The 27,822-nt window shown below is 44.8% G+C and overlaps 1 protein-coding gene across 1 annotated transcript in view; it reads right to left on the bottom strand.

The window, feature by feature from the left end:
• Positions 1–26,858, bottom strand: part of ITGAV (integrin subunit alpha V) — an 85,309-nt gene extending 58,451 nt beyond the window's left edge. Inside the window, exons 1-2 of the mRNA XM_037912071.2 lie at positions 26,409–26,858; positions 16,569–16,696 (exon numbers count right to left, since the gene is read on the bottom strand). Coding sequence (XP_037767999.1) covers positions 16,569–16,696; positions 26,409–26,563 — 283 coding nt within the window. The 5' untranslated portion in view covers positions 26,564–26,858. The remainder of the gene's footprint in view (positions 1–16,568; positions 16,697–26,408) is intronic.
• Between the last annotated feature and the right edge of the window lie 964 nt (positions 26,859–27,822).

Here is a 27,822-nt window from a genome sequence, read left to right as displayed (position 1 = left end):
AGCAGGAACTCATGAAAACTGCATGGTAATGAGAAGATCGGACTGTAAACATTGTCCCCCTCTGGAAGTGAGAGTCTGAATTGAGGTAATCGTATGAGTCAAGACAAGAGGCACTGAACTGGTGACATTTGGCTCAGACTATGAATACTTAAAAAGCTGTAAAATTTAAAGTCTGACCTAATTTACAGAATAGATTAAAGTCTCCTCAGTAAAATCAGGACTGGTGCAGTTAAAATGAGTTTTAATAAATGGAAACTTAATGCAGCTAGCAAAAAAAAAGGCAACCTTATAAAATATACAGGCATGCTCTTCTCAGAAAGCAGTATTGTAGATGGTTTGAAGCTGGACATCTTCCACTTAAAATCTGAATAAAGGTTTCAATGCGGGGGATCGTGAGCCAAGAGGGCGAATGTTAATCATCATTTAAAAGTCCCATGCTGTGAAGGGACTGACTCCTGTATGAATATCACTTGTTTAGCAAGGCTGTTTGGATAATGACCCAGTGATAAACGGGAACACAAAGCACCTGCTTACCTCTCATTGGGGAAAAGAATCCTGTCACTTCCTCCAGGCTCTGTTGGAGCAACAGAATTCACCACCACCACCTCATCTGATATAAGCAAGAAGCTGTGTGTTCCAGCTAGTCCTTAAATCATGATCTAACTACACCCAGTGAAACAGTATTCTGGCAGAAATCTACCTAATCACAAACACACACAGAATGAGTGATTTCTCCAGTGTTGGGAACTGACAGCACACTGGTAAGGTTTTACACATGTAACACCTCTCCCTGCGCTGTAGTCACTGGAATTACCCTGAGCCTGATTCAGATTTCACTTACTCCAAGGTAAATCACAGAGATGACCGTTGGGTTTCAACAGAGCTACAGGAGCGTGAAGGAGGAGTTAGCAAGATTGGAGTCGATCCCTCTCATTACAAATGGGAAAATAGCCTTCACACAGGTGACTGGTTTGTTTTTGAGATTACGAGGTTAAATCTCTGCCCATGTCAGTGGCCAGATCTACACTACCACTTACTTTGGTATAATTTTACATTATTCACGGCATACAGGATTTTCACCAAATGTGTTACAACAGCGCAGCTGCACCAATGTAGCACTTCTAGTGTGCGCTAGTCCTACCCATTTAAAAACCAATATTTTGCTAAAAGTGGATAATTTCCAAAGATACCAACTTCCCTAGTCCTGAGATCCACTGATGAAAAGTGCTATACAACAGCTATATTATCATCCCAGCTTCCCTTCCTTATCCTACTCTAGGGAAAAGCGGGAGTTCCCCACTATTTCCTCCTCAATATACATAAATTTGCCTTCAAGAGTTTTGTTCAAGTTCACAACATGCTAGTTCTGCCCTTAGCTCTCTATCAGAAGTTCCTAAACTGTGGAACACTGAAAGGATGAAGCTGCACAATGCAGCTAATATGCCCTCCTAAAACTAAATAGGTCACAGATAGAGCCAGGCCAGACTAGGCCTTCCAAACAAAGCCTTTTATTGTCTAGGATCACCCCCACTTCAGTATGGAAGGAAGCTGGGAAATGTAAGAGGGGGTAGGAGGGGACTAGTATTTATTAATTATTATTATTTCCCTTTGAAAACCTTATTTCTCTTTTAGCATGGATCAAAACAATCTATCTCAAACAAATTTCAGCCAAAATGAATTCAGGACAACTCCTTCGTAAAGACTGTGGTAGACTAAATGTGGGCAGTGGAAGAATACAGCTAACTGGGAAAGTGCCAAACTGTACCTGGTCAGACTTAGCCTACCTAACTCTTTTTTCCCTGGAGCAATCAGGAAAAAACTGGAAGGGACTCAAACATTTCAACCAGTACATGAAAACCCCAGACTTGAAGCTTGGTAATTTTTTGTAGGTGTTTTTTCCAGTTCCCGATTGCAGGAAGTGATACAGAAAAGGCAGAGAGTTCTGAAGAAATCCTCATTGCCAGGAAAAAGACTGAGACTAACAGTGAGTCACAATTGGTGGTTAAAATTTGTGTGTGTGTGTGTGTGTGTGTGTGAGAGTGTGTGTGTGTGTGTGTGTGTGTGTGTGTGAGAGAGAGAGACACACACACACACACACAGTTTATCACTGGGGAGCCAGCACTTTCTGTGCTAAAATGGAATCTGCCAAAGAAATCTGCAGCTCATTACCATGGAATTTCAAAGTTGTTTTAAGAGCATATTTTAGTTTAAAATAGTTTAATGGAACTTTCTGTATTTTGTCAGATAACTCAGTATTTGAATTAGCAAGGAATCTCTTGAAGCAGGGACTCAAAAATACATGTTATGAAGCTGACTGCACAGGGCTGTACACAGAGGCATTTTGAAACGTAACACATTTTCCCAATCTAATATGTGATTTCACATTTTCCCAATCTAATATGTGATTTAAGAGCTCACAAGTACACTGCATTGGAACTTTAACACGAAAGTTTGTCATTGCAAACTTAAAAATTTTTACTATTCTTTTCAAAAGCTTATGGGATTCCAAACAATGCCCTAAACATTTTTGAAAAAGGAAGAGTTAATTTCAATCTTGCAGGCGTGATACTCAAGAGAATTGCAAGAGACTTTAAAGGAAGAAGAATATAATTTCCTTTTTGGAAGCAAGCACATAACAGAATCCTTTGGTTCACGTTCATTTTCTACATATTGCTCACATGTGTACAATCTGATAGACTCCAACTGGTCATGTAGGTCTTTGAAAAATGTGTGTTCATGTCCAGAATAAAATTTCATAGCTTTTAGTGATCCACTCCCCCAAAATCCTATGGCAAAAGAATGGAGGCATTTATCTAGACTGCATAAAGCCAGTAAAGGTTACGAACCCTGACATTCACTACATCACTGGTAACAAAAAAATCTTAATGTGCCTTGTACGCCGCTGTTAGTGGGTGTGTAGTGTAGATGTAAACTAGGAATCAGAGATTTTCAGAAAAAGCTCCATGTAGATGCGCAGTTAGGGTTGCCAGGTGTCCAGTTTTCAACCAGAATGCCAGAAACTCCAGTCGGCACCACTGACTGGGCCATTAAAAATCCAGTTGGCGGCGCAGCATGGCTAAGGCAGGCTCCCTACCTGCCGTGACTCCGCACAGTTCCCGGAAGCAGCGGCATGTTCCTCCTCCGCCTACTATGCGTAAGGGCAGCCAGGGGGCTCCACACACTGCCCCTCCCCAAGCGCCGGTTCCACAGCTCCCATTGGCTGAGAACTGCAGCCAATGGGAGCTGCAGGGCAGCGCCTGCAGATGGGTCAGTGCGCAGAGCTGCCTGGCCATGCCTCTGCATAGGAGCCATAGAGGGGACAAGCCACTGCTTCTGGGAGCTGCTTGAGGTAAGCGCCGCCCAGAGCCTGCACCCCTGACCCCCTTCCGAACCCCTCATTCCCAGCCCCACCCCAGAGTCTGCACCCCCAGCTGGAGCCCTCACACCCCCACGCACCCTAAGCCCCTGCCCCAGCCCGGAGCCTCTCCCACACTCCAAACCCCTCATCCCCAGCCCGAAGCCCCCTCTTGCACCCTGAATCCCTCATCCCCACCCCAGAGCCCTCACCCCCTCCCGCATCCCAACCCCCTGAGCCAGCCCGGTGAAAATGAGCAAGTGAGGTAGGGTGGTGAGAGCGAGCGACAAAGGGAGGGGGGATGGAATGGACGGGGCCCCGGAGCAGGATGGGGCAGGGCAAGGCAACGGTGTTTGGTTTTGTGCGAGTAGAAAGTTGGCAACCCTGTGCGCAGCCCATAGTCTGAATCATACCTTTTAGCAAGTTTTATATAATTTGGTTTCAGAAGGAAAAGAGAGAGGGTGGTGTGGTAAAATTTAGCTACAGTTCAATGCCTGTGCAGATTTTCACTTTGAACAAATTACCAGATCTGGCTGCCACCCAGCAAGGACAGGAAATCAGATGCAAAACCCAGAGTATCACCTTCTACATTAAAGGACCTCTACACAAAATTTGGTGGGGAAGGAAGGAGAGAAATGAGAAAAGAAACTGTATTTGTTATAAGGATGATAGTTTTCCCATCTGAATCCCAAAAATCAAATTTTTAAAGCTAGAGTTTAAAACACAAGTTATGTTTTCACAGATAGGTTGTGAGGGTGAAGGTAGACAAGGTTTTCCCAACATGCTCTACAAGTTTTGTTTATAGCAATTTGGTTGGGAAACAAATAACTCTCAGTATCTTCAAAGGAAGAGAAATTACTACTACATGAGCTCTTTGCAATTATACAGTATATATTGTTCTGGGAGTAGATTTCACCACAGTGTTTGTATTGAAGAATCACTAAACACCCACTTAGAGCTTCTTAACAAATGCTGAAATGTATCTGAACACAGAAAGAAAACTCCAGGTAGTTTTAAGGAGTAATTCAGTTCAAAGGAACTGTGCTAGTGCTATGTTATATTTACATTGTTAAAGTAATAAGAAGTCAGGAAACTCAAAAAATTAAAATTTCCAGTGTTAACACACTTTGACAGTGCTATATTAAGCTACTCAGTGAATATGATAAACAGAAATGGAAAAATTACTTAGCACTTATACAGTACACTCATCAACAGATCTGCAACATAGTCAAGTTAAAGTTACAAAAACAACGTGCACTACCTGACATTTCATTTTGAAACCTTAACACTGTGTTAACACAAGATATTTTGCATTTACCCTAAAACAAGTATTTTTTGCACTGAACGTCCAATGTATTGTTTAAAAGGAAACGAATTTTGAAGCATTTAACTGGTGTTGTTGTGACACCATGACACCCCAATATTCACCACTGTCATGTAATTAGGTTGTGTTTTGTACAAAGTAAGTCTTGTGAGGTATCATTCAGAAGTCTTGATCTGCTAGACCAGGGGTTCTCAAACTGGGGGTCGCGAGGTTATTACGTGGGGGGTCGTGAGCTGTCAGCCTCCACCCCGAAACCCCACTTTGCCTCCAGCATTTATAACGGTGTTAAATATATTAAAAAATGTTTTTAATTTATAAGGGGGGGTCGCGCTCAGAGGCTTGCTATGTGAAAAGGGTCACCAGTACATAAGTTTGAAAACCACTGTGCTAGACATTAATATCTCATTGGATTGTATGTGTTAGCATCATATGTGAAATGATGATGTTTGGCTATGTATGTGTAACTGAAACATGTGAGGTTGAAAGCACCCATAATCAGCCTTTCAGACACAACAGTAAAAAGGCCAAACAACGTTAATGGCTTATTGAGGAAATGCGCACACGCCCAAGGATTACCCCAGGAACTACGTACAATAAAAACCTCTCTGAGATAGCACTACACCATGGGAAGTGTTTGATCCAGGTCACAGCAAAAGAGCTTTCCAGCAAGTGAGAAGATGATGAAAAAGGGGGGCAATGACATCACGAGGGGTCCTCACTCTCCCTGCAACAACACACCTGGAAACACCTGAGGGACAAGGACTGAACTGGGGGAAGTCCCAAGCTAGAAGGATCTTTAGCCTTTGTAAGAAAGCCATGACAACTTGTGCCTTAAGAATCTGCCAGCCTGTTTATCACTCAGGGTGAGAATTTGCTAATTTACATCCTACCTATCTAGTGTGTTAAACTCAGTTTGCGGATTTTGTTTATTTACTAAAGTAATCTACTCTGATCTGTTTGCTATCCTTTATAATCCACTTAAAATCCATCCTTCGTAGTTAATAAACTTATTTTTGTTTCTCTAAACCAGTTTGTAAAATTCATATCTGGGGGCAAAAAGCTGTGCATATCTTCCTCCACATTGAGGGAGGGAGGGAATTTCATGAACTTACGCTGTACAGTTTTCTGTGCAGCACAACACAATACAATTTTGGGTTTGCATCCCAGAAAGGGAGGAGTGCACTTGAGTGCTGGGCAATCCCTAGCTGAGTCTTCCCATGCAGAGCTGATTTCAGCGACTGTGTCTTTCTGCAGCTGGGCATGTCCCTATCTGTGTGTGTGTGCTAGAAGAGGCTTGAGGGCCTGGCTCAGCAGGACAGAGGGAGGGAGCCCAGGCTGGTGCAACAGGTGGACTCAGTGGTACCCCAGTACATTAGGTGGCACCCTGGGGAAGGCGGCAATCCATCACAGAAGTTTCCAAGCCTTACCAGCAGAGCATGTAAATTCCTTTAACCAGTCATGCTTATTCTAGCCCTGCACACACAGGCAGCATAGCTATGTTTCAATGAACATGAGGAGACTTTGTACTGCACATGTTCAGTATGCAATTTTCATGCCGTCATAACTATATTAAATCAAAGCCAAGTGACGCACGTTACAATGCTTAGAAGTCATGCAGGGAAGCATCTTGTAATTTACTTTTCTTTACATTTGGGAAGTGTTAACATGCAACAGAAACGGTCTGCCTTTCACCCTAAAACGTCAAGAGCAATTAGTTTAAAATGGTGAAATAAACAAGAAAATACGGAAGATATTTGCTAGTGGCTGGTAAGTTAGACTCTTGCAGCCTTTGTAGTAGAGAGCAAACAGGACAATACCCTTTATGGAGGGGGTGGGGCAAGCTATCTCCAGTTTTAAATTAGAAAGTGTCACTTGTAGAAATATGGGGGAAGGATTTAACCAATTGATAGTTATTGATTTTAAACATGACTGTCTTTGTCCACACAAAGGGCAAATCATCTTTTACACTGCGAAAGTTAACATGGTTTTCTAACACAATGCACCCCTTTCTTACCCCTTCCCCACCTTACCCACAGCACTATAGACAAAAGCCATAGGGTAGTTCTCTCTGCATGGTTCTTCAGTCCTGAGACTACTAACCAATGCCAATTAGGTGCTAGGTGTGGCAACAGCTTAATGAAATGTGGTCTTGACTGCTTGGTACTAGACAGAAGACACCAAATCATTTCACACACTGAAAAACCTTCAGATAACTTTGGGCGTCTCTGAATTTGTTCATATTTGTGAGGTGCCCAGATACTGAAAGAGCTAAGCAGTACAAAGAGAAAGGAACAAGAATCTGGATTCAAAATGGGTGACCAGTGATTATTAACCTAATTACTATCCCCTCCCCTTGCTGCTCCCCTTTCCAGGAACTGGGGAGGGGACGTAGCATGGGGCAGGCGAGCAGCAGTGGGTCCAGTGAAAGCTGACTGACCAAAGATCCAGAGGCTGCAAGTAAAGCAGTCAGCGACTCCATGGTTGCAGCTCACTGTACATGGTTGCAGATTCTCTTACCAGATCAACCAGTGGAAGCAAACGTAGCCCAGCTCCATGTACCATTGCTCTTGAGCATTAAATAGCTCTCTTATGAACCAGAGGGGGAACGTGACACATGGGGGAGGAAGAAGTGTGATAAAAACAAAAGCCAAACAACAGAGGGAGGGAAACAAAAACAGAAAAAAGTATGGAACAGACAAGGAGGAAAAAAAGGGGGCAGAAAAAAGAAGAGACAGATGCAACTGGGCCTGGGCTAGGGTTAACACCTGGCAGGTATTTGACTGGCCTGGCTGGTATTTTTATGGACTTGCCAGTTGCCAGAAAAATAATTTAATCCGCCAGGTTGTTTTTGCACATGGGTCTAAAGATTTGCATTATCACCACAATACACTGGCATACCTCATGTTAAAAGTTTCTGTGTCCAACTGAAGATGCTGCAGTGTTCCCGCTTCTTCAGCTTAAGCCAGGGGTGGGCAAACTTTTTGGCCCGAGGGCCTCATTTGCGTGGAGAAATTGTATGCAGGGCCATGAATGTAGGGCTGGGGCAGGGGATTGGGGTGCGGGAGGGAGTGCGGTGTGTTGGAAGGGGCTCAGGGCAAGAGGCTGAGGTGCAGGAGGGGTGTGGGATGCGGCAAGGGGCTCAGGGCAGGGGGTTGAGGTGAAGGAGGGGGTGCGGAGTGCGGGAGGGAGCTCAGGGGGTTGGGGGCTCACGGCAGGGGTTCGGGGTGCAGGCTCCAGCATGTCAGCGGCACGCAGCAGGGCTAAGGCAGGCTCCCTGGCTGCCCTGGCCGTGCACCGCTCCCGAAAGCGGCCAGCATGTCCGTCAGTGGCTCCTGGGGGTGGGGTGGGGCAGGTGGCTCTGCAGCGCACTGCCTTTGCCTATGGGTACCACCCCCGAAGCTCCCATTGGCCGCGGTTCCCTGTTCCCAGCCAATGGGAGCTGCGGGGGGCAGTGCCTGCAGGTGAGGGTAGCACATGGAACCCTTTGCCCCTACCTCCCCCAGGGGATGCAGGAATGTGGTTCTGGCTACTTCTGGGAGCGGTGCGGTGCCAGTGCAAGCAGGGAGCCTGCCTTAGCCCTGCTGCACCATGGGGCTGGCAATCCCACAGGCCGGATTGAAAGCCCTGACAGGCTGGATTTGACCCATGGGCTGTAGTTTGGCCTCCCCTGGTTTAAGCAACAACATATCAAATCTGTTGAAAATATAGCAGCTGTCTGCCCACCAACACACAAGTGCACCACACGTGTGCGAGAGAGGGTTTGAGTCACATGAGAGTGGAGAGACATGCAATGTTATCAATCTTATCTATATGTGTTATCTCTCTAGATACTGAAAGTGGCTGTTGAAGGGGGGTGGACTGCAGAGTTGTCTTGTAGTTGGTGTTGCGGTGGGCTTGCCTTGGGGGGGTTGATTGCTGGTTCTTTTGCATTTCAAAAGTAGGCCATTCCCAGGCTAGGGTTACTGAGGGCTTACCACCAATTCCCAGCGGCAAAGCCTTTTCAGAGGGAACCACCAATGCAGAATTCTGGAAACTACTGATGAAGGTAACCTGGACCACATTTTCATTTTGACCTTTCTCTTCTTGCTTGTACATTCAAAGAAACTGCAGTACTTATTCTGCAGGAAATAAAGAAGAGATAACTGCCCCACTGATTTACACCCATATATAGACCTTCACAGGCATGGAATGGCTTTTAGGAGGATCAGTGATTGCTTTAGAACAAGTGCCTTTCAGTGTCTGAAAGCAGTTTGAGCGGCAATTTTTAAAAAGCCCCAGGTGGCACAATAGCATCTAGAAATCTTCAACTCACGGGGAAGCACGCCCATTGTGTCAACCCTGAGGAGGGTGTAGTGCGTGCTTTCTTCTGGGACCAGCTCTGTACAACCCTAGTACAACCACCAAGAAGCAGTTCCTACGCAAAGGAGTTTCAAACTTGTCTAACTACATCAGTGGCTAAAAACCCTAATGTAGGCAAGGCTTCTATTGACTCCAGCTCCTAGTGAGTTTGAGAGAGAGAAACTTCTGTCTTTGACCCCAGAACCACTTAAGACTGAAATCTGCCTGTGTTATATACCACAGGCAGGAAAGCCATTAATTAAGTTCCATATTACCTTCATAAAATGGAATTCTCACTGGATATGAACAATTAAATGAAGAATTTTGAAGAAACCCACTCAATTAAATGTTAGCCCATGCACAGAGAGAATGCTAAGTTTTCCATTAACAAAACAGTCAAATACTCTTGGGAGTAATCTGTTTTACATTGCCATTTCCAAACAACAGTCAGGAATTAGCATTTATCCAACACATGAGAAATAAAGTAGCGATGGATGACCCTGCAAAGCTGCAGAGGTTCCACTCAGTTAACTACTCAAAATAAACAGAGAGAAATATGTACATGATGTGAGACTTAAGTCATTCCCTCCCTACCCCCCACCATATGCTGTGGAGAAATTACAAGCCTTCTCCAGTTCCCTGCATATGATCTTCTATTGAAGAGTCCCTCAGTAAATGACAACTGATTTTCCTTAAGAACATAAAAACGGTCATACTGGGTTAGACCAATGGTTCATCTAGCCCAGTATTCTGTCTTCCGATAGCTGCCAATGCCAGATGCTTCAAAGGGAATGAACAGAACAGGGCAATTATAGAGTGAGCCGTCCCCAGTCCTAGCATATGGTTCTCAGACAATGGGGTTGCATTCCTGCCCATTCTGGCTAATAACCATTGATGGACCCATCCTCCATAACTTACAAATTCCTTTTTTGAACTCAGCTCTACTTTTGGCCTTCCCAGCATCCCCTGGCAACAAATTCCACAGACTGACTGTGTGTCGGGTGACCAGGTGTCCGGTTTTCAGTTGAAATGCCCAGTTGAAAAGGGACCTTGGCGGACCTTGGTTAAAAAAGTCTGGTTGGTGGTGCTGCGGAGCTAAGGCAGACTAGTGCCTACCTGTCCTGTCTCTGCACTGCACCCCAGAAGCCAGCAGGCCAGGCTCCTAGGCAGGGGGGCCACGGGGCGCCGCGCGCTGCCCCTGTCCCGAGCACCAGCTCTGCAGTCCCATTGGCCGCGGTTCCCCAGTGTTGGGAGCTGCAGGGGCAGTGCCTGCAGGCGAGAGCAACATGAAGAACTGCCTGCTGTGAATCCACCTAGGAGCTGGACCTGCTGGCAGCTTCTGGGGTGCAGCACGGAGTCAGGACAGGCAGGAAGCCTGGCTTCCCCCCTGCCACTGCGCTGCAGACCAGGAACCACCAGAGGTAAGCCTACACCCCAACCCTGAGCCCCAACCCCCTGCCTCAGCACTGAGACCCCCCCCAACCCGGACCCCCCTGCACCCCAAATCCCTCATCTCCAGCCCCACCCCAGAGCATGCACCCCCAAACAGAGCCTTCACCCCCCTGCATCTCAAACACTTGCCCCAGCCCAGAGCCCCCTTCCACACCCTGAACCCCATTGCCCCACCCCCACAGCCTGAAGCCCCCTCCTGCACCCCAAACCCATTCATCCCCGGCCCCACCCTAGAGTCTGCACCCCCAGCCACAGCCCTCATCCCAACCCCCTGCCCCAGCGCAGTGAAAGTGAGTGAGGGTGGGGGAGAGTGAGCCACCAAGGGAGGGGGAATGTAGTAAGTGGGGGGCAGGGCCGGACCTCAGGGAAGGGGCGTGGCTAGGGTCCTCGGTTTTGTGCAATTAGAAAGTTGGCAACCCTAACTCTGTGTTGTGTGAAGAAGTACTTCCTTATGTTTGTTTTAAAACTGCTGCCTATTAATTTCATTGAGAGCCCCCTGGTTCTTATGTTAGACTCTAGACCAGGGGTGGCCACATGCGGCTCTTCAGAAGTTAATATGGGGCTCCTTGTGTAGGCACCGACTCTGGGGCTGGAGCTACAGCCGTCAACTTTCCAATGTCCTGGGGGGTGCTCACTGCTCAACCCGAGGCTCCTGCACACCACGAAACAGCTGATCAGGAGATGCGGGGAGGGAGGAGGCGGCGCTCATCAGCAGGGCAGCCGGTGGGTTGGAGGCGCTGGGAGCGGGCTGTGTGGAGCTGATGCAGGGCTGCTGACGTATTACTGTGGCTCTTTGGCAATGTACATTGGTAAATTCTGGCTCCTTCTCAAGCTCAGGTTGGCCACCCCTGCTCTAGGGCCTCCCCATAAACTATTTTGAGGATTCTTATAGGCCCTGCTTTGGAAGGCTGCTTAAAAAGGTCATAGGAAGAGAAATATAGGAACATAGAATTCTGAGGAACATCTGTTTGCAAGTGGCTGACTAAAGGGACACAGGATGAAAGAAAATGAGAATCTCCAACACAAAAATAATTATTATGGGTAAGATGCTTAGTTTAACTTTCTCATGGACTTTATCACAAAAGGTTGTGTAACAGACTTACATCCATTAGCAACCAAACTTCACATGTACTTTACAAAGTATCTGAATAGATTTCTCCTCTAAAGAAATCAAAATGCCATCCTTGTTCCTGCCATGGGCTTTTAAAAAAAAAAGAAAATATGATTCTGCTTTGGCAGTCTGAAATACTGGCCTGATAATGGCAGGGAACTAGCTACAGCATTACACACATTAAAAGAGATTGTATTGTTACAATGCATTGACTGCCCTGTTTTTTTGGAATATAAACATACTTTTTAATCTCCCAGACACAATGTGACAAATTCAGCATTTCCAGAAACACCCACATGAAATTTTAACAACTGAAAATGTAACTGAATAAAAATTCTCCTGAGCCACCATGATTCTCACTATGAAATTCTTATCTTTAAGTTCCAGGAAACAAATGTGCCCATTACCTAAGCCAAAAATACAATTAAAATGCTGTTTGTCTGCCTAGTAGTACATACCGTAATAAGTAGAGACATGCATTATAGTAGTGAGACCTTTTCCTCTACCTACTTTGCCTGGTATATGAGAAAGCCTATTGTAAATATTCAGAGCCTAAACAGATTCATTAATTGTGATCACCACAGAAGAGGCACATCTCCCTTTGCCACTTGCCCCGGAGGCTTTTCTACATCAAAATGGGGATTCTGTATCTAGCAGAAATCTTCCAGCTAGCGTAGAAAGATCTATTATTACAGAACTCTTACAAAGATTGCTAGCAGTGTCCAAGACACAACTTTAGCAGAATCCAGAAACCATAAAGGTTATCAAAGACAGAAATACAGACAAATTCTGCTCTCTTACACGGGTGTAAACAAGAGCAGATTTTGTTCCACTATCAACATTTGAAACCATATTTAAAACAAAATTCTCATCTGTTTTAGTTAGACCAGCTTAAACCCCAATCCTACAATTTGAGTGGCATGACCCGGGTTCCCACTGAAGTCACTGACAATCTGCACAGAAGTCCTGCGTGGAATGGATTGCAGGATCAGGGCCTATGATTATTCATATTGAAATTATGTTACTATCTAATATACGTTTATGTTTTTTAATTACATTCAACTTGGACATTGAAACCATACTCCTTCAATTCACAGGTTCACATCATTTAAGGCCAAAAAGGACCATCTGTAGCCTGTATCAGAGGCCACCAAATTTCATCCATTTACCCCTGAATTGAGCCCAATAACTTGTGTCTGGCTAAAGTATATTTTTCTGTTTACAGCTCCAATTCAAATACAGCTTTACCTCTACTAGCAAACGGTTTACAATCAGTTTTGCTTTTTTGATCTTGCACATTAACCCAATGCAAATATAGCTACTGTACGGCAAGGGAGTGTTTAAATAAAAGTTTGCAATAAAAATACATTTTTATAATAGGTTTAAAAAAAATTAATTTAAACTTGGGGCCCAAACTGCATAGTGTCCTTGAAAGAGAGCTACTGTGAATGTATAGAGGTATCTGAGCATCTTGGAGTAGACTACAAACATATTTCTCCTTAATCTGTTGGATAGATGCTAACTAACTAACATCCAGTGGATGAAAATGAACTACAAGATTTGAAAGAACTATGTTTAACTGAACTTTTAAAAATACAGCCTGCACAGATGGGGCTGCCATCTTGCTTTCCTTGACTAGATAGTAATATCTAACTCTTATATAGCGCTTTTCCATCAGTAGAATTCTCAAAACCTTCTTCCTACACAGGAAATTTTACTCCTTTACATCATTTATGGACTCCTACACGGATTTCTGTAATCGTGGCATACTTATCAGTCTGCTTGTAAAAATGCTACAAAATTGTATTTCAATACATCTAAGCAATACATGTCAATAACATTTATCTGCTGTGCTTAATATCAAAAAGAAGTTTAATGACCAAAATATCCCCTATATTTCTCAGTATTTATAAAGCATATAATAATGATGATATTTAAAGGGGGGGAAAAAGAGATCCCCCAACAAAAAGTTTGTTAATCATGAACTGCTAAACGTGTGCAATTTGGTTATGCAGGGCCATTTGTACTACTGACTTAATACAGAATACCAAATTTTCAAAAGAGAATGCTGCAATGAGGAGATGTACATGAGCAGTATTCTGGTCGACAAAGACATTTGTACAGAGGTCATTGTCTTGATTGAGAAGCCTCAACTATACTAAAACCAATCTTACCCTATTCAAAAGGACTGTTCAGGGTGGTTTGCAGAAGTGTTATAATCAATGATTTGGAGTGAATATAAAACACAGGACACCTGAGAATCTGAGTTTCTAAAGCTCATGTAACATCAGAAGTGTCAGCTGTGTTAAACATTCAGATTCCGGGTGTTCTGCTCTTAAGTCTTGTTGCCTGAATATGGCTTTGAGTACTAGTCCATCCCTTATGTGAGAGTCAGAGAATATTTTTGATATCAGGAGTACGTTTGTAAGATTTATTTGCTTAAAATATGTTTTATACTAATCTTTCAGGACTAAATTAGGTAACCACGGGTTCATATTTAAGTTTTGTCCTCCCACAACCTACACTCTTTTACCACCTAACTTTGGACATGAGGGAAATGAGAAAAGGTTTCTTTGAGGCAAGGACCTGGGGTGAAATCCTGGCTCCACTGATGTCAGTGGGAGCTTTGCCATTGACTTTGATGGCGTCAGGATTTCACCCTTGTTGTATTTGTCCTGTAAAGCACTTAGCATGCTTTAGGGCATTGTGAAATAAAGGTAAAAAGATCAGTCTTATTTCTAGATATATGTTAAGAAATATTTTGAAGAACAAATATGTGATAGACCATTATGATATGTAAAGCTAGTGCCCCAACTCTACTTTCTAGTCAAATCCAACCCCGCAGTTTCATGACTCTTACCCTACCCTGTTCAGAAGCGGAAAAAAGCCTAGTAACTTGAAAATAATCGTTGTACACAGCTTTTATGCCCTAAGCAGTCTGACAAACTGACAGCTGTGTACTGAGATTTTACAGCGAAAACAACATGGTTTGTTCTCAATGAAGAAAGAGCCAAATCTTGATACAAGTTTTATACACACTATGCCAAGTACAGCTTTCAACTATTTAGAAATTAATAAACAGAACAATTTCCAATATCGTATGCCGATTTCAGAGACTTTGGGGAGATACCTTGACAAATTAATGCAATAGAAGAGTAGCATCTTCATTGTACTGTAGTATAATTTACAAATTCTGAATAAGCATGACAACCTATCAAGCCAAAACTCACGTGCGCATACATGTACATAGATAGTACTGACAGACACATGGATGGATGGTGACCTGTAATGATCTAAATCACCAGTACTTCCTCAGGCCACATTAATATAGGTCTTGCTAATCCACACTCATGACATGCAACGGTTTTTCCACATTCTGGCCTAAAACAAGCTGTGGGAAAAAGGATTCAATACCCATGGGCTCAAGTGTAGGAACACGTGCAGTGGATTATCGCATAGCCTGCTACAGCTGGTGGAAATCACTAAGTGTAACAGAGCGTGAAGACTGAATGGAAACGATAACATTGCACAGTATAATACATCACCAATATTGTTTTCCATTTCAGTACAGTGCTGACATGGGTTAATTTCTCATTGCATACCTATTGAGAAATCCTGACAAAGAAGTGAGGTAAGTATTGTGAAATGACTGGAGTTGTAAAAACCCCATTGATTTCTGTTCATGAAAACCTTTGCTTTTGTTTCAGTTTACACCCACGGGTTTCAGTTTGAGGTTTTTGAATAACCTGAGTGGGGGCTGTACACATGTAAGTCAGGGCCGTATTTACCATGTAATGTCTTATATATTTCAGAATACAAAAGAGAAAGTATGAATGAATAACCAGGGCTGTATCAGGTTAAGCAAAAAAAATTAATAAAGAATTACTTATGATCACATAAGCTTCCAGCACACACTGAAATTCTCAATGAGAAAGAAGAGTAAGCCCTGACTAGTGAACCAAACCAAGAGAACTTGCATTCAAACTAACTGGGACCACAGCCCCTCATCTGAATCTGAACGGTCCCACACTGTCAGACATTGCTTAGGCACAGCGCTTCTCAAATGTGGCCACCAGGGGCCTTTCTTGTGGCCATGACAGCCTCCTGGGCAAGTATTGGCCTCTCCCTCTCTCTCCCTGTTGCTCCTGGATGCACTGCCCTGCACCGCCTTGGGAGACAGGTGGTGCACAACGCTGCAGGAGCAAGGTGAGTTCTTGACCAACCTTGCGGAGGGGGTGGGTTTCAGGTTCCAGCAGCAGGGGACGGTTGGGCAGCAGGCTCCAGCAGCGGGATTTCAGGAGCCTGGTTGCAGGGCTTTGGGTGCCCTCCAGCCCTGGCTCCGGTCCCTGGCTCCCACCGCCACACGGCGGGAGACAGCCCTGGGTGTTGACCCTGGTCCTGGCCGCACAGCAGCAGGTTTCAACCTCTGGCTTCAGCTGCACAGCCCCCAGCTCTTACCAGGCAGCAGCAGGCACTGACCCCTAGCTCCGGCCCTGCAGGACACCCCCCCAAAATCACACTGGGCCTCCACTGCCTTTCCCAGCCCCACAACCATCCCTCCAGGCCTCCCTGCCTCCCCCCTCCAGGATTTAATTTGTCCTGGTGCTTGCTGAGAAAAGTGATAAACATACAAGTATCATTTTTCACCTGGGAAGCCGTGATAAATAATACTCGTTGTGAAAAGTAATATTCGTATGTTCTTTAATATGAAAAGTGATATTAAAGAGCATACAAAAATATTGCTTTTCACACCATTATTCTTATTACTGAGTCCACAAATAAAAACCTACATAAATAAATTACAATGATTTGGATGTGTACATGTACATGTCCATGTTTATTTGTTTTTCCTAAAGTTAATTAAGTATTTTAGGAAAAAGTGTCAGTGTGTGTCACTCTGAGGCTACCAAAAACTTTGTTGTGAAAGCCCCCTGGCTTAGGAAATCTTACCAGGTCCATCTACTTACAGCAAGTAAATTACACTTTACCTGTGGAATCAAATATAACTGGCTGGCAGTTTTTGTTGGAATTCCAGTTACACTTGAGCACCTGGCCTCCTTCTACAATGTCAGGTTGTGTAGTGTTCGCTTTTGGAGCACCCACCAGAAGAAATATCCTGAAGTAAAAAAGAAAACAAACAGAAGGTTCAAAAGCACAGTCACTAAATAATAATAATAATCCTTAGCTCTTATACAGTGCTTTAAATGGTTATGTAACCATGGTTCTAAGACACAAACTTAGAATTTGGATCCAAACTACTTCAAGTTTCCGGGATGTTTAGATTAGGGGGGTTGTTTTGGATCCTGTGTAAATGCAAGTTAAAACAAAATTTTGACTAAAAACCAGACAGCTGAGAAAGTGTAAATAGAGATTCATGTTTAAAATATTTCCTGATGGATTCTGATTTCAAACAGACCTTTAGCTGGACAGCCTGTCCTTCCCTCCTTGCATTATTCAAGCGTGTGTGAGTGTGAGTGTGAGTGTGAGTGTGAGTGTGAGTGTGAGAGAGAGAGAGAGAGAGACAGAAAGGGATGTAGTGTACCCTGGTTAACAAACAAACAAAAACAAAAAATAGTCTGGCATCACATCTAGTTCATTTCATACCTAAAAGCAATTCAAGGCAGATAGTCAAAGCCCAACCTTGATTAAAAATCTGGGATTTTTCATCTTACAATATGCTTACTGGTAAATCAGCCTAGTAGTAGCAAAACTTTTTTTTAAAAAAAATTAGGCCCTCCAAGAACCCCAGCTGATGTCAACCACACATTTGCATATTTGGCATATGACTGAGTCTTTATTGAAACCCATCAAAACAAACCCTTTTCTGTCTCACATCCATTCTAATTTTTAAAATCTTCATGTGTATTTAGATTTGCATTCTGCTCAGTGGCTGCTGTGACATAAGGCTGTGAGAACTTGCAGATTGCAAAAATCTATTTATATATATTCAGTGACAAAAAGAGAGAGAAACCAATTCAACTCAAGATTATTACATCTTTCAGAAACTTGGACAATTCCGTGAACCATGTTTGACTAATCAGCACTTTCTTTAGGGTCTGAATCTGAAACACAGTGTGGATATATAATAAGAGGCGGCAATTACGAAGCACTACTGTATTATTTCCATTTTATACTGAATACTATGACACTGTTCCCCCCTTTAAAGCCACGGATGACCATTTTCCTCAAATACTTTTTAAAATGCAGACAGAGAGTAAAAGTGCTACTACCAATGCAGAGAGGAATGCTTAATAAAACATAGAATCACAGAACCATAGGGTTAGAAAAGACCTCAAAGGACATCTAGTCTAACCCCTGCCAAGATGTAGGATTTGTTGTGTCTAAAACCATCCAAGACAGATGGTTATCTAGCCTCCTTTTGAAAACCTCCAGTGAAGGAGCTTCCATGACCTCCCTAGGCAGTTTGTTCTATTGTCCTACTGTCCTTACAGTTAGGAAGTCTTTCCCTGAGATTTAATCTTAATCTGCTATGCTGTAGTCTGAACCCACTGTCTCTTGTCCTACCCTCTCTGGCAAGAGAACAACTTTTCTCCATCTTTTTTGTGGCAGCCTTTTAAGTGTTTGAAGACCACTATCATGTCCCCCCTTAATCTCCTCATTTCAAAACTAAATATACCCAGTTCCTTCAGCCTTTGCTCATATGGTTGCATTCCATCCCTTTGATCATCTTTGTCGCTCACCTCTGGATCCTTTCCAGTTTCTCTACATCCTTTCTAAATATTGGTGACCAAAACTGGACACAGTACTCCAGCTGAGACCAAACCGGCACTAAGTAGAACGACTTACATGCTATGCCTCTGTTAATGCAACCTAAAATTGCATTTGCTTTCTTTTGCTACTGCATCGTATTGCTGACTATTGAGGCTGTGATCCACCACAACTCCCAGATCCTTTTCAGCAGTGCTGCCGCCCAGGCAGTTAACTGTATTTGTGCATTTGTGTTTTCTTCCCTAAGTGTCACCATCATGTTCCCATTACGCCTCTGGCATTTAGGGCAGGGATGAAGCTCCTCCACTCCTGTCTGTTTTTGGCAAGTCTTTCAGTAGTTCCTCAGCTGTGCCCCAGGTTTTCAGCTCGGCTTCCACAGCTCTCCGCCATGTTGTTTTTGGGCGGCCTCGTTTTCGCTTGCCTTCAGGTGTCCATCTTATTGCTACTCTGATGATGGAATCAATTTCCAGGTGATGCATGTGACCGATCCATCTCCAATGCCTCCTGGCAATGATGATGCTCAGATCCTCTTGGCTGCACTGTGTCAATAAATCTGGGTTTGAGATTGTTCTGGGCCAAAAGATATGGAGGATTTTTCTGAGGCAGGTTGTATGGAATGAAGACAGTTTGGACATGTCATACTTTCTCATTCCCCAGCATTCTGCACTATAAAGTAGTGCTGAAAGTACACCGCTCTTATAAATCTTGAGTTGGTTTTGGTGTTGTATTTTGATGATTTCCAGACTGTATTTAAGCTCCTGAAGGTGTTTCTGGCTTTACTGATTTTGTACCGGATGTCCTGGCTTTTTCCACCGTCCTGGCTGATGGTGCTGCCCAAGTATGTGACTGTTTCTACATTGGTGAGCACATAATCCTCTATCCATACTGGTGATGGTGAGGCAATATTAAAGGTCATGATAGCTGTCTAACTGCAGTTGATTCTCAGTCCCATTTGCTGGCTGAATGTGTCGAGTCGAATTGTTTTTTCTTGTATATGGTGTTGGGTATGTGATAGGAGAGTGACATCATCTGTGAAGTCCAGGTCTTCAAGGGATGAGAAGAGTGTCCATTTAATGCCTCTTGGCATGTGTTCTGTTGTACGCTGCATTACCCAGTCGATGGCAATGCTGAAGAAGATTGCAGACATGACACACCCCTGCCATACATGTTTTGACTTCAAAACTGAGCTCACTGTGATCAATACTGCATGTAAAGCTGTCCTCTAGTGTCTGTCCCTAAATGTAGCACCTTACATTTGTCTTTGTTGAATTTCATTGTCACCTATAGCCTAGTTCTCCAATTTATCAAGATCCCTTTGAATTTTAGCCCTATCCTCCAAAGTGTTTTCAAACACCCTCCCCACAGCCATCTTTGTGTCATTTGCAAATTTGATCAATATTCTCTCTAGTCATACACCAGGTCATTAATAAATATATTAAACAACACCAGACCTAGAACAGATCCCTGTGGAACCCCACTTGAGACCTCCCTCCAATCTGACATCATTCCATTTATAGTTACTCTTTGTTTGCTGCTACCCAATTATGTATCCACTTATTGGTAGTTCCACAGAGCATGCATTTCTCCAGCTTACTTATCAGACTGTCACGTGGGACTGTGCCAAAAGCCTTGCTAAAGTCCAAGTATATTAGGTCCACAGTATTCCCCCTACCCACCAAACCAGTTACTCTGTCAAAGAAGGATATCCAGCTGGTTTGGCATGATTTGTTTTTAGTAAACCCATGTTGGCTGTGAGTGATTACCCCTTCATTCTCCAAGTATTCCCAAATTGTATGTTTTATACATTGCTCTAGTAGCTTACCAGGTATCAAGGTCATGCTGACTGGTCTATACTTCCCCAGCTTCTCCTTTTTAAAGATGGGCACTACGTTAGCCCTTCTCCAGTCTTCCAGGATTTCTCCTGTCATCCATGAATTTGCAAATATTATTGCCAGTGATGCCAAGATTTCTTCACCTAATGCCTTCAGCACCCAAGGGTGAATATCATCAGGCCCCTCTGACTTGAATTCATTCAAATTAGACAGAACATCTCTGATGTGTTCTTCACTTATCCTGATCTGCATCCCTTCCCCTTTACTGTCTATGGTAACTTCACCAGTCATCCGGTCACACATTATTTTTGTGAGAAGACTGACGGAAAGTAGGCATGGAGCAGCTCTGCTTTCCTATTGTTTATGTCAAATATGTATTTGTCAGAGCCAGAGACTCCAGCCAGTAGTGGCAGAAGCAGCCAAAGCAGGGTCTGCTGCACTGGTGGGAGGAGGTAAAATGGGGCAAGCTGGGGCAATCCCTCCTTCCACACCACCTGGACACAGAACTGTGCAGGGGAGACCATAAAACACAATGAGGACCCTAGGACCCAGGAAACATCGCCTCCCTCCTTATCTGCTCATGTGGGCTCCATATTCAGAGAACCTTCAACACTTTCGAGTGGACTTTTTCTGCCCTATGCTGATTGGCTGTTTGTTCCAGCTCTCCCCTGTTCTCACTGGGTATGTCCTGTGGTATAGCCACGGCTAGCCTAGGACAGCTGACTTTAGCTTGTGGGGCTCAGGCTAAAGGGCTAAAAATCATGGTGTAGGACCCTTCATCCTTGCAGGTCCCTGCTCTGTACCCTTCATCCCTCTTCTCTTCCCTTTCCATTTACCTCATCCCCTCCTAACTAAAGGAGGGGAAAAATTGTGGAACCAACATGTTCTTTGCTGTCATCACATTGTTTGCTCCGCTTATGTGTTCTACCCCTTCCCTCACCCTGTGTCTGTCTAATCTATTTACATTGTAAGCTCTTCAGGACAGAGACTGTCTATTACGCTGTGTTTGTACAGAGCCAAACACAATGGGACCCCTTTGTTGGTTGGCCCTTACGTACAAGCAAAATTAATGTGTTAAATAAGAAAAGAATACTTCTAGCAAAACGAAGAGAAAAGACAGCACACCCAGTGTATCTCACCCCTAGAAACTCGTAAGAACATACTATGTTATAGGATCCCTCTGACTATGCTAGGAATATTTTCAGATAGATTTTAAAACCAGAGAGAGCCATAACAGAGACCTGGTTTTAGACAGCTTTAGATAGCATGGCTTGTTTAAACAGAGTCAGTCTTAAAACTGATTCAGTGAAACTGATTCAGATAGCCATAGTGTAAGGCTGGCAAATTAGTTAGCTAACCAACTTCAACACTGGTTAGAAAATATCCCCTGTGTAGACACACCCAGGTTTCTTAATCTTCTCTACATTTCAGCTGCTGCTTTCTAAACTGTCACTTAAGCAATTCTTAGTGCACTTACCAAAGTGAAGCAAGGGTGCACCAGATTTTTACCTGGGGTAAATCAGTATAGTCAAGGGAGCTACGTAAGTTATACTAGCTGAGGATCTGGCTCACTGTTTTGAAATCAGTCAGAATGATTCCTGAACAGCTAGTCATGTTACAAGTGAATCCCAAAAACTTAAGGCCTGATCCAAAGCACAGTGAAGTCAATGAGATTTTGTTTTTAATGTTGCTGGTTTTCATGCAGGGATGGTAGTACTGGTGGTGGCAGTCAGAAATGAAACAAAAAGGTACTTGATGTAGTCAAGACAAAGGAGTACTTGTTTCAATGCAAAATGCAGTGCACCACGGGTAGGTAGTCCAGTGTGCAACTCACTACTGTCCACCAGTGCACTGTCTTTTGGAAAGTTTTAGCAATGCATGGTGGGGTCAAAACTAGTCGTGCCTCCAGGGTCAAGTTCCCATCATGCAACTTTCTCCAACCCATAATGCCATCGCTATTCCATAATTTTTGTTCCTATTTTGAAAATCCCATGAACTTGCAAGGGACTTGTCAGTCCGTCATCTCTGATGGAAGCATGGAGCCGGCACAGCTCTGAACTATTGTCATGAGCATTGCAACCACGGGACACATGATACTCCGGTATCTGCACAGCCTCAAGAAGAGCCACGGAGAACGTGATGATTCTCTGGAGAAAAGACTGCAGTGGGACATAGTGAGAACCAATTCAAAATTGTTGGTGGTGTTCACAGAGCAGCTGCAAATGGTGGAGTGCCAGTTCTAAGCCTGAGAAACGAGCACTGACTGGTGGGATGGCATTGTTATGTAGGCTGGGGATGATGAGCAGTGGCTGCAGAACTTTTGGATTCGCAAGGCCACATTCCTGGATCTGTGTGCTGATCCCCCCCAGCCCTCCAGTGTAGGGACACCAGAATGAGAGATGCACTGACAGTGGAAAATCAAGTGGCATTCATGCTGTGGAAACTTGCAGTGCTGGATTGCTATCAGTCAATGAGAAATCATTTTGGAGTGGAAAAATCCACTGTGGAGCGCACAGAGTGGGAAAATCCACTGTGCAATGCACAGAGCTGCCTGGACAGTCCTCCGTCTAGCAGCTGAGCGAGGGGGATGTCACAGCTTCCAGGGATGTCACCGCTTCCGGGCGAAACCCCCAGGTAAGTGCTACCCAGAGCCCGCCTCACCCCATCCCATGCCCCAACCCCCTGCCCCACCCAAACTCTGCTGCTTCTGGGAGGGGGAGGCACAGAGCCAGGTAGGGAGCCTGCCGGCCCTGCCAACCACCCCCCAGCACCAGGAGGGGTCCCGGGCCGCATGCCACCACCCGCATGCCCCCAGCATCAGCAGGGATACCGGGCTGCATGCCACTGCCCATGCATCCCAGCACCAGCAGCGGTCCCAGGCCGTGTGCTGCCACTCGTGGCCCCCTCCCCAACACCAGTGGGGGGCCCGGGCCGAACCCCAAACCCGCTCAGAGCCAGTGGGGGACCCAGGCCACCCTACCCCAGCGCCCGCAGGGACCCCGAGCAGCCCCCTGCCAAGCAGCCAGGCTGCCCTCCCCCAACACCCGCAGGGGCCCAAGGAAGCTCCCCGCCAAGTTTTATTCACTGGTATTTTTAGTAAAAGTCAAGGACAGGTCGCGGGCTGTGAATTTTTGTTTACTGCCTGTGACCTATCCATGACTTTTACTAAAAATAGCCGACATTAAAATATAGCCTTAATTATGATCACTGCTTTGTATGTATGCAATCTGGTGTAAATATCATGAAGTTGATATTTCAGAATGTATATATTTGCTGTGAAAGAGACACACATTTATGAAATATGCAATACAGCTAATGATTCTGCAAACATCTGAACCGGTCCATTGTATAAAATGTAGGGTAGCACATAAAACCTTGATCCTGCAGAGTTATACATGTTCTTAACTTTAAGGGCATTAACAGTGAATAATTTCAGTGAATGGGACATGCTTAAAGTTAAACAGATAGTAAATCTGCAGTATTGAGGCAGAATTTTGTAGGGTAAGCACACAAGATACATATTTTGACTGCATAAAGATATAAAAAAATTAAACAGGTACTGTTCGAAAACAAAACAAAAACAGTCTCTCTCATTTGGCTGGTCATCTGGAAAATGCCAGTACTCTAAGGATTAAAAGCAAACAAACACTATAGTGAACCAAAAAGAAAAGGAGTACTTGTGGCACCTTAGAGACTAACCAATTTATCTGAGCATAAGCTTTCGTGAGCTACAGCTCACTTCATCGGATGCATACTGTGGAAAATACAGAAGATGTTTTTATACACACAGACCATGAAAAAATGGGTGTTTATCACTACAAAAGGTTTTCTCCGGCAGGAGAGTGGGATGGGGGGAAAGAAAACCTTTTGTAGTGATAAACACCCATTTTTTCATGGTCTGTGTGTATAAAAACATCTTCTGTATTTTCCACAGTATGCATCCGATGAAGTGAGCTGTAGCTCACGAAAGCTTATGCTCAGATAAATTGGTTAGTCTCTAAGGTGCCACAAGTACTCCTTTTCTTTTTGCGAATACAGACTAACACGGCTGTTACTCTGAAACCTATAGTAAACCAAGACCGTTTACAATAAGGCATTAAGAGGTCACTCTGACTCCCATTAAAATCAATGGGAAAATCCCCCATAATTGACTTCAATGGGAGTTGGATCAGACCTTTAGTGCCAGAAAACAATAGGAGTGTCTCATTTGTTTACGTATTTACTATCGTTACTCAAGATATACAACCAAAAGATAATAGTATCAAACTTGCAGAATGAAGACAGCACAAAAAAATGTTGCAACATTTACAAGTTAAGGCAGGGTGACTTCTATTTAACTGGAGGAACAAAGAATGCAAACAAGACTGATACTTTGCAAAAAGTGTTACTCAATATTGATATAATTTTATAAACAAATTCTAGCTGTTAAAACCAAGAGAGGAGTAGAAAAATCACCCCATATGTCAGATGTATGCAAGTCTTCTACATCTAAAGTTGATTTTTGGAGGGGTGGGAAGGGCACAAAAAGGGAGAACTATAACATGTATCCCACCTAAAACAGATAAATTAGAGTATTATAATTAATTAATTAATCTGAGAGTTGATAGAAGAACTATGGAACACTTTTGTGAATCACCAACTACATCATTCTGAATCCTTATTTTAAGGTGCCAGTTAAAATCGGACCGCAACGTCCTCAAATCTCACACCTTCAAGAAGAGCACACGAACAATAACAAAATCTCTACAGCACTTTTGATCCTTTAGAACCCTCAGATACTTCTCAAAATTCAGAGATATACCATTGAAATACCTCCACCTTTTCAAAGGGCTATATCAATGGAGTCAAACAGCTTCATACACAAGATTGGAGTGGGAAACAGATATTCTGATTACACTGATAAAGTCAGCAGAAAAAAAATCCTATATTTTTGTTACCTGCCAGGGGAGCAACTTGGGCAGATTTTTAAAACAGGATACTCAGTGTATTGTATGCAACAACACAAATACAAATCCGTGCCTAGATTTGCATACATAATATTTACCATGATTATGACAGTCTTGCAATACTGTTAAGAAAATTTTCCAGCCCAAGCACATAGTCTATTCCCCGCCCGTAACTCTGATGATGAGTATGAAGAACTATATATTTTGCACACCAGTTTTAAAACAAAAGTGACCTGTCCTATATTTGCAGGGAGTAGCATTTTGTATACCCAGTTTGCGCAGACAAAGCATACACAGGCACACATAAAAGGATGGATCTGTTTTTAAAAATGGCCCTTAGTGCCCACGCAGTACAATTTTTATGGTCTCATTCAAAAGCCAAGCCAAGATTGAACTGCACAAGATTAGGTTTGGGCCTAATGAAATCAGTGGAAGTCATTTTGTTTCAAGTGGGCTTTAGATCAGTATACCCTGGAAGAATGAAGGGATGATTCCATCCACCTGGGATTTAAACCTATTGTTTCAGGGTGTGGATATATTTAAATCCTTAATGTTAGGCCATTTAGCCATCCCCCTCAAAGCAAACAGGCCAGCACTAATGCCTGCCATCCGCTTTCTTCTGAAAGGCTTAATACAGAGAACTTGGTTGATTTTCTCCCAAACAAAAAATAAGCTACAGTAGCAATTTAGATGCTTAGGTAGCCTCCTTTTAGCTCGGTTCTTATTATTGTGTGAACTTCTGAATTACTTTTCCGGCTGACAAAGTTCTTTGCCACTGGTGATAATGGATCAGAGTTTCAAAAACAGAGTTTCCTTTAGCCACCCAGTTATGACTTCCACAGCCAAAAGCCACTCCCACAACGCCCTCACTCTTTCATAGAAAGCGACCCTCAACACTGTACGCTTAGGATGCATCTCTTCAATCTCAAAACTACAGTGCGAGGGGACGAGAGAGGGGACAGAGCCAGGAAAGAAATCAAATGCCTGGAGAGCCGAGCTAGAGTAGAGCAGGATGTTCGCCCGCTTCGGGGGCCAGGGGAAGAGGACGGGACGGGAGGCTTTGTTCATTCCAGGATTCTCCCGGCCCTCCAAGGGTGACCAGATGTCCTGATCTGACAGGCGCAGTCCCGATAGCCGGGGCTTTGTCTTATATAGGCGCCTATGAGCTCCCTACCCGCGTCCTGATTGTACACACTTGCTAGCCCCCGACCACCAGGGGCCACAGCCCCCCTGGGGACTCACGCGGCCCCGCAGACGCCAAAGGGGACCCAGGCTGCAACACCCCGCCAGCAGCGTGCGGACCCCCGCCCCAGATACGTACGAGGAGGCGTCCGGGGCGAAGAAATCCACGGCGAAGCCGAAGTAACTCCCCTCCGAGCCGGAGTACACAGCCGGGCGGTCCACGTCCAGATTGAAGGCGCCGCCGAGCGCCAGCCAGCGGCCCAGGAGCAGCAGCAGGCGGCAGAGGCGAGCCATGGCCGGTGCCCCGGCGCCTGGCGATGCCCAGCGGATGCCCGAGCGCCCGCCGGCCCCAGCAGCCCGAAGCGGATCCCGCGGGCGGAGGGACGCCTGGCAGGGCCCGCTGCCGGCAGGGACCGAGGCGCGGGGCGAGGCGCGGGACGGGGGCGCGGGGCGGCGCAGGGCTCCGCGGCCGGGTCGCTTCCTTTTCGGTTGTGTTCCCCGAGCGACTCTCCCCGGCCACTGGGGCGGGCGAGGCTCCGCCTCTGCCCGGCGGCCAACGCGCCGCCCCACGCCGGGGCGGGGGCAGCCGCATCCTGTGGCGCTGGGGCAGGAGGGAGGAGCGTCCGGCCGAGGCGGGGACGGGACAGGGGCGGCGGCGGCAGCGGCCATGAGGGCGGGTGCTCGCTTCGCTCCGCGCACCCCCTCCGCCCCCCGCCGGCCGGGGAGGGGAGCCCGCAGGGGGCACCTGCTGGGCTGCTCGTGCGCCGGGCCTGGGGCGCCCCTCTGTGAGCGCCAGGCCCCGGGGCGGCAGGAGGTCGCGTAGGACACTTAGGTCGCCAGTCTAAGGTGCAAAAAAAAAAAAAACCTGGGAGGTCCAGGATGCTTCTGATCCCAGAAATCCAGACAGCGGCAGCGTGTGCTGAGCACCCTTGCGGAGTTCCCGGGACAGCTGCCTCCGAAAAAAGGGAGGATTCCGGGAGAAGGTGGGCAGGTGGCAGCCCTACTCGGTCAGTTGCCACTGGAGGGGAAGGGAAATGATGACAGCACAAAAGCCTGAAATCAGAACTGAGGGAAGAAGGGATTTTTTTTTTTTTTGTCAAACTATCTACAAAACCAAAGAGTGTACCTTAAAAGATCCTTGGAACAGGGACTGTGTCTTCATTCTCCCCGGGGTGAAATCATGGCTCTGTTGAAGTCAGTGGTCAAACGCCGGTTAACTTCAGTGAGGCCAGGATTTCATCTTGTTTCTGTGGACAAATGCAAAATCATCATAATTAAGGCTTTTTTTCTCACACATTTATTCTAATCCAAAAGGTGGAATGTTTTGGAAAGTTTGCTAAAGTTATAAAGCTATTTTTGAGTACTTTCAGGGTCGAAAGAAAATATATTTGGCACAGATTAAGAAATCAGATTTCTTACTTTTAAAGTTTAATTTGTCATACACTTAATCTTTAATGAGGTCAAGTGCTGTGACATTATTTAGAAACATCTGAGTCTACAGATAAGGGAGAAATGGTTGATGTTACATGTTTGGACTTTCAAAAAGCCTGTGA

The sequence above is a fragment of the Chelonia mydas genome, chromosome 11, assembly GCF_015237465.2.
Source record: "Chelonia mydas isolate rCheMyd1 chromosome 11, rCheMyd1.pri.v2, whole genome shotgun sequence".
NCBI classification, from domain to species: domain Eukaryota; kingdom Metazoa; phylum Chordata; order Testudines; family Cheloniidae; genus Chelonia; species Chelonia mydas.
Note: the sequence above shows the minus strand (reverse complement) of the source record. Positions and strands in the feature narration are given on the sequence as shown.